Here is a 7052-nt window from a genome sequence, read left to right as displayed (position 1 = left end):
ATAAATACATTAAGCATATTTCAACAGTTACAAGCTGGAGGTGCCTGCTGGGTGCTGGGGGGCCTTTGAGGGTGTGGACATGAAGGCCAACTAGGGGGTGATTTCTGGTAGTGCCACCTCCCGGAGTGTAACTGGAGGATAAGAGGTGGCACAGGCACAGAGGTGCGAAGCAGCACATGAGCTGTGACAGGCCGTCTGGTGGCCTCTGGCCGGGGCTCACCCAGGCACACCAGGCCTTACCTGTCCCTCTCAACGTCCCCGCAGGCCCAGCCCTGATCTCACCTGTCTTCCTGAGCCTCAGCCCTGGTTTCTGCCTCTAGTACCCTGGGGGCCGAGTCAATCACTGATGAAATTGAGTCATTTTAAAACTTGGAAAATCTGAAACGTTCTGCTAGCATGTCTGAGTACAGAGTTGGTCACGAAAAACCTACTGGGTAATTATACCATGTTGATTCACATACAGTATTTTTCATTTTTGAAGTTCACTGTAATAAACAATTGGCATAGCTCAAGTATTTTTGGAAAGAAAAATAGCATGTGTGGGCTGGCCATCAAACAGAGCGTAAATGCATCATACTAACCAGAGAATGTTTATGGTTGTTTGGAAATTTTAAAACAAAAGCCTCCCCAAAGGAGGGAGTTGGTGCTCAGCCGGCGTGGGTGCAGGGACCAGAGCCATTGGTCACCTTGATGAGACCCCAAGACCCGAGCCAGGGGAGTTGAGGGTGGAAACAGACGGTGGCGAGGCCAGAAGGTGTAGCAGGTGATGAGCAGGTGCAGAGAGAGGCTGGGCTTGAGGGATCGTCAAAGCCCGGTCACACAGGAAGATGGCGTGGCTCTCTGCAGAACATGAGCTTGGCTTGGCCTGGGATGTGTGTTGTCATGGCAGTGGGTGCTCACGAATCAGAAAAGGACTGTGAACTGTTGCCATGGGGAAGGGCTCTTTGATCACCTAGTTGTAACTAGCTTGGTCACGATGTGTCATGCGATGTTTGAAACCAGGCTGGGGGCACGGATGGTCCATTCCTATGAAGAGCAACAGCCCTCAGGTCTGGAAACCACGCTGCCTTCTCTGCGCTGACTCAGGGCTTGGATGAGACAGGGCTCCTGGGTCCTACGACAAGGAGAACTCTCTGACAATGGTCAGCAGAAGGGCCTGAATGTTTGTGTCCCCTCCACCAAACTCATGCATTGAAACCTAGTCCCCAGTGTTGTAGTGTTAAGAGGCGGGGCCCTTCAGAGGTGTTTACGTCATACGTGGGTTTAGTGTCCTTGCACACAAGACCCCAGAGAGCTTCCTCGCCCCTTCTGCTACGTGAGGACCAGAAATCAGGTCCTCACTAGACACCAAATCTTCCAGTATCTTGATCTTTGATGTCTTGGCCTCCAGAGCTATGAGAAAAAATATCTCTGTGATTTATATCCAGTCTATGGTGTTTTGTTATAGCAGCCTGAATAAACTAAGGCAATTAACCTCCCACCTGCCCCAGAGCAGGCTGGGCCCCAAGAAGGTGGACAGCGTGTGGCTGATCGGTCCATGAGCAGCAGGAAGGACACTGGCCTGTGCGAAGTGCCACAGCAACACTGAGAAAGATGGAGTCACTCTGGGAAAGAGGCTGGGAAGAGTGTCTGGGAAGACTCGACGGAGGAGGTGATATTTGAGCTGGGTTTTGCAGTAGCGGTAGAAGTTTTCTCCTTGGGGAGGAGGTGGTCCCAGGCAGGGGAACAGTACATGCAAAGGCTCAGAGGTGTGAGGGAGCGCTGGGTAGAAGGAAGCCAGGAGCAGTGAGGGAGCCTGACTGGGAAGATCTTGAACTTTAAGTAACTGGGGGCCAGCGATTCTCAACCTCTTCCCACTGCGATGCACTCGAGGTTTCCAGCCTGTCCTGCTTATAACAGAAGTTCCTTCCAGAAGTTTTTCTTGTGAGTTGGGGTGGACATCTGAATCTCCCCGGGGAACTGAGATGTATCCTCTTCAGGGGAAGGAAGCCCCCTCTTCACGCAGGAATGGGGGCCATGAGTGATGACAGTCCTGGATTTTCAGCAGACACCTGGGGCGACTGGAGTGTTAGGAGGGCGGCTCCGTCCAGGTGTGGGGGCTGGGCTGAGGGGGCAGGTGCTGCAGTCTAGGTGAGAGGCCGTCACCATGCTCTGCCCACCTGCCCTGGGCCCCATCTGGTAACTTTTTGTCTCAAGGAGGGACTGCCCTGCCCTGGCAGGGGCTGGGGATAGAGCAGGGAGAGATGAGGGAGGGAGCCCCCTCCCTGGGCCAGGCCACATGGTTCGGAGGCAGGGGGGCTGTGTGTGATCTAATCCCCAGCTCTTTGCTGGCAGCCTGGGTGCTGTGGGACAGGCCCCCTTCCCTGTCCATGCTAGGAAGTGGGGGTAACTCCCTCCCCCACAGGGGAAGAGCCCCAGTTACCAGGTTGGGGACTGTTTGGGTGAGGAGATGCCATGGAGTGGGTAGGTGTGGCAGCGTTGTCACTGGGCAGCCTCTGCCTTCCTCAGCCCCTCCCTGGCCAGGCCCTCCTGGGTGGGGTGGGAGTGTCCGGGCTCATCTTGCAACGATTGTTCTGTTCAGACCCTCCCTGGTGATGCTGAATCCACGGGGCCTGCAGATTCTGCCCCAAACCTGTCGGACCAGTTGTTTGGGAGGAGGGGGCACCAGGGAGGGGCACCGGGAGATGCCAGGAGCAGCCTCCCCCAGCCCAGCACAGGCGGAGGAGCCTCCAGGGCAGCGGACGCTGCAAACAGACGCTTGGACAGACCAACAGACTGCTGGGTGCTTGACCTGGCCATGGGACACAGCCGGGGACAGTCCTGGCTGCTCATGCTGCTGTTGGTGCTGTTGACCGGCATCCAGCCACAGCAGGGCCTGGGTGAGTGCGGGCGGGCGCTGGCACAGGGCTGGGGACCTGGCCCATCGTGGGTCAGACAGACAGCCCACCACAAGCTGCCACAAGGCAGACACCTATCCCCCTGCCAAGACTGGGGAGCCATAGTGCTGCCTCTGTCTTTGGGGTTCTCACCCCCACTTTGCACACACGGCTGCCCTCCCTCCCCCCTCATTCCCTGAGGAGAGGGTTAGAGACGTCCCAGAGGTCAGTGCTCGCCCAGGAAGCTCTCTGGCTGGGGCTGTGGCATCGTCTGCTCTTAAACTAGACGAGCTGAGAGGTACAGCTCCCCCCATCTCTGCCACTCCCCTCCTCTTTCCAAACATTGAGTACCTTCTGCATGCAGAGGGCCCCAGAGACAGGACTGAGCCACCCATGGCCCCCGCAGGAAGGTTCTAGCGTGAACCTTTGGGGTTGAGCTGAATTCAATGGGAACGAATTGGACTGAACTGAGGGGGAGAGTGTGGCCGGCCCCAGCACTGGGGGTGGGGAGAGGAGGACACTGTGGCCCTGTTCCTGCCCTCAGGGCGCTCAGGGAGGAGGAGGGGGGTCTGAGTCCCCTCTGGCATATAGCCCCGGCTGCTTGTCCCTGTCCCATACCCTTTCCCAGGGGAGGTTGTGAGGACCTGAGCAGGGACAGGGTCCTGAAGAGGAAGATGCTTTGGGGCTGGGGTGGGAGGTGGCCCCAGAGCCCATGGCCCCCTCTGGGCGGTCCATGTCCAGGCCTGGGGTCTCAGTCAGGGGACCTTCCCATGTCATCCCCTACACCCCTCCCAAGCCGCTCATTCCTCTCATTAAGCAAACCAACCTCGCATAGGCGGGGAGTGGGGGGCAGAGGGACTCAAGCCCAAGGTCACTGGGCATGCCAGGTGCAGGGTGCAGCCGAAGGTTCAGGCTCCCCCCAGATTCAAGTCCCATCCCAACAAGGCCCAGAAGAAGGTGCCTCCATGCCTGCCCTTCCCTGGGACATGGGGGAGCAGGGCAGGGCCACCCCCCCCGACCTCACACAGTGCTCATCCCAGCAGCCTCCGAGGAGACGGCCAGGAGCTGGACTCAGGCCACCCATCCGTGCCCCATGGGGCACAGAGTCGCCAGGGAGATGTCCTGATAACCCCTGACCCGACTTCCCAGGAAGTGTCCCTAAAGCCTCAGACCAGGGCTCCCAAGATGTGTCTATGTCTCTCCCCATGAGACTGGGCTGGGGGAGGTGGCGGGAGCTTGTTGCCATATTCAGCCTCTTCCTCTGCCCTTTCCCTCCCACCCCCCAAGAGCACATTGATTATGTGCCCCGGCTCTCGAGCGCCACCCTGATGGGGAGGCTCACCCAGTCCACTTTCACCCTGGAGCAGCCGCGGGGCCTGTTCAGCGGTCCCAACATCTCAGACCGGGACACCATCTGGCTGGTCGTGGCCCGCAGCAACGGTGGGTGCTCCTGGGGCCGGGCCTCGGTCTTCCCTCTGTGGAATGGGCAGACAGGCCTGAGAGGAGCAGCAGGTGGGGGGGTCAGGGATGGGGCAGTGCTGCAGGAGTTGGGGCCCCAAGAGGGCTGTCAGGCCTGGTGGGGTGGGGATGGGGTCCTGCCCTCGTGGCCTCCACCGTCTGACTGCAGTGCCGCCCTCAGCCACCCAGAGCTTCAGGGCCCCAGAGAATGTAGAGGACAGCCCTGCCCCTGCCGACTTCCCCCAGAGTGGCTACTACCTCACGCTGATGGCCTACCGAGCGCTCTACTCCGGGGGCCAGGCCAGCAACCAGCTCCCTGTCCTCCGTGTGGGCAATGACACCCGCTGTGCCGTGACAACTAGGGGCTGCAACCACCCCCTGCCGGACTCAGGCCCCTACAGGTGACCGCCTCTGCCCTGCCCTGGCCAAGGTGGGGGTGCTCCTGCCCACACCCAAACCCGAACCTGGGGCAGCTCCTAGGAGGTTCCCAGTGGCCCAAGCAGGGTGCCTGGGTTCCGCTCCAGCTCTGACAAAGGGAGGGGGAGGAGAGGGCAGGGCTGGGGTGGCCTGGCTGCATTGTCCCACTTTTCTTGGGCAGAAGGCCCCACCTCCAGCCGCAGTCCCCATGGCCATCTGGACCACTCGGGTAGAGTGTCCCCATCCAGACATGGTGTCCCTCAGGCAGTGACTGGACTCCACCCCTGTCTCCCTCACTAAGTGCTTGACTCACTTGTGTTTGGTGCTGGGAGATCTAATCCCCTCCCCCTATTTTCCAAATGAGGGCACTAAGGCCCAGAGAGGGTGAGGGATGCACCCAAGGTCACACAGGCTAGAAATGTCACACCTGAGCCCCTTCTGTTGGGAGTCAAGGGGACAGACCACAGGCACCAGGGCCTGGTGGTTTCAGGATCTGGGGAACCCCACCCCCAATGCTGGGTGCCCTGTTCAGGGTGAAGTTCCTGGTGATGAATGACAGGGGACCCGCGGCTGAGACAGAGTGGTCCAGGGAGACCCGACTGCCCCAAGGTAGGGAGCCAGAGGCGCAGGTCCAACAGTGGGGGCGGGGCCCAGGGGGCCTGAGGACTGCGGTGGGCTGGGGGAACAGGCCGGCCTGTCAATCAGAGGCACGTGACCATTCCAGATCCGCAGGTGCCCTCCCCCAGCCGCAACGCTGCTTCCCCCAACCCATCTCCTGGCCTGGGCGCGGGGCGGGGTTGGGGGGGTGATGGGGACGGGGGCGTTGGTTGGTCTGGAGGCTGCCCAAGATCCTTTTCGGATCAAATAAGATCTCTTTTCCTGCCTGGCATCACCGCCCTCAGCTCAGGCGCTCCAAGTTGTCCGGGGGCCCCAGAGCGCGGGGGCGTTGGTTGGTCTGGAGGCTGCCCAAGGTCCTTTTCGGATCAAATAAGATCTCTTTTCCTGCCTGGCATCACCGCCCTCAGCTCAGGCGCTCCAAGTTGTCCGGGGGCCCCAGAGCGCGGGCACCGTTGTCATCATCGCCATCCTGTCGATCCTCCTCGCTCTCCTCCTCACCGCCCTCCTCGCTGTGCTCATATACACCTGGTGAGTGGACAGCGCTGAGCCCACTGGGGGCCCAGGGGGCGCATGGCCACGAACCCTCCATCTTCGCCCCCCTTCTAAGCGGGCACCGCCCGCCCCCTGGTGGCGGCATCTGGGATCGCACGTGGGGGCGGGCAGGGACGCCCCAGGTGGAGGTGAACGCCTTCAGGTCAAGGTCTAGGTGTTGCCGCAAGACGTCAGAAAGAGCTCAGGTGCTGGGGCCTGGCGCACAGCGGGTGTCCACAGGCTTCAGAGAGGGGAAGGGAAGCCTGGCCCCTGGTGGGGTTTGGGGAGGAGGGGAGAGAAGCAGTGGTTCCAGGAAGGGAGTGGCAGGGAGGTGGGGAACTGTGGGGGCTCCTGGGGCAGGAGGGCAGCCGGGCAAGGCCCGGGAGGTCGGGTGTCCAGCGAGGACCTGGGCTGTGTCCTGCAGCCCATGTGAACCAATGGTGGGTTTTGATCAGGGGAGACAGATAATGTTTTAGAGGGATCCTGGGGTGCTGGGGGAGAGGGAGAGAGTGCAGGGGGCTGGCCATGACCATGGATCCGAAGGGAAGGGTGGGATTGGCCAGGTCTCCCATGGAGCCTCAGTTTCCCCTGTGCAGTGGGCTGGGGAACTAGGCAGTGGCTGTGGGATCTCTTCCGGCCCTTCCTTCACTCTCCATGTCTCTCCCCATCTCCCCCCGACCCCAGCTTCGACAGCTGCAGGAGCGCTCCCATCTCAGGCCCAAGGGAGACAGTGAGTGTGAGGAGATACACCACCCATGATGCGTTCAGCACTCCCGCTGTGGGGGGCTCCTGAGGGCCTCTGGGGGGTGCCATCTGCCCCATAGCCTTTCCCTGGCCTGGGCTCTGCAGCCTGGCCTGGGACACAGCCTGAAGCTTCCAGAGCCCTGGAAAAGATTGTTTCTAGATGAGGCTGGGGGAAGGTGTCCTTAGCCCAAAGCTTGGGCCAGTCCCTGTTAGAAATAAATGTCCCCAACACCTGTGTGTGACATCGTACACTTGGACGATCTTCCTGCGCCACTGCCCCCAGCTCTGGGGCGGTTCTCAAGGGGATGCAGGCCCAGGGGTGAAGCTCAGGGTCCTAGGCCAGCAGTCACCTGGGGCAGGACCCGCCTCTCTGCGAGCCTCGATGTCCCTGTCTGTGAAATGAGATGG

The 7052-nt window shown here is 60.5% G+C and overlaps 1 protein-coding gene across 1 annotated transcript; it reads left to right on the top strand.

Annotated features, from left to right (window-relative positions):
* Window positions 1–2797: 2797 nt before the first annotated feature.
* Window positions 2798–6693, top strand: LOC105806981 (uroplakin-3b-like protein). Its single transcript, XM_012640232.1, has 6 exons — window positions 2798–2879; window positions 4164–4316; window positions 4516–4735; window positions 5284–5360; window positions 5777–5897; window positions 6585–6693. The coding sequence occupies exons 1-6, from the start codon at window positions 2798–2800 to the stop codon at window positions 6691–6693; spliced, it is 762 nt and encodes a 253-aa protein (XP_012495686.1).
* Window positions 6694–7052: the final 359 nt, after the last annotated feature.

Source organism: Propithecus coquereli, unplaced genomic scaffold, assembly GCF_000956105.1.
Source record: "Propithecus coquereli isolate 6110/MARCELLA unplaced genomic scaffold, Pcoq_1.0 Scaffold150, whole genome shotgun sequence".
Lineage (NCBI taxonomy): Eukaryota > Metazoa > Chordata > Mammalia > Primates > Indriidae > Propithecus > Propithecus coquereli.
This window is presented reverse-complemented; position numbering and strand designations above follow the sequence as displayed.

Coding starts and splice junctions, on each gene's coding strand:
- LOC105806981 (XM_012640232.1), top strand. CDS start 2,798: ATGGGACACAGCCGGGGACAGTCCTGGCTGCTCATGCTGCTGTTGGTG. Junction 4,736..5,283: donor CCGGACTCAGGCCCCTACAG/GTGACCGCCTCT, acceptor TGCCCTGTTCAG/GGTGAAGTTCCTGGTGATGA. Junction 5,361..5,776: donor GGAGACCCGACTGCCCCAAG/GTAGGGAGCCAG, acceptor CACCGCCCTCAG/CTCAGGCGCTCCAAGTTGTC.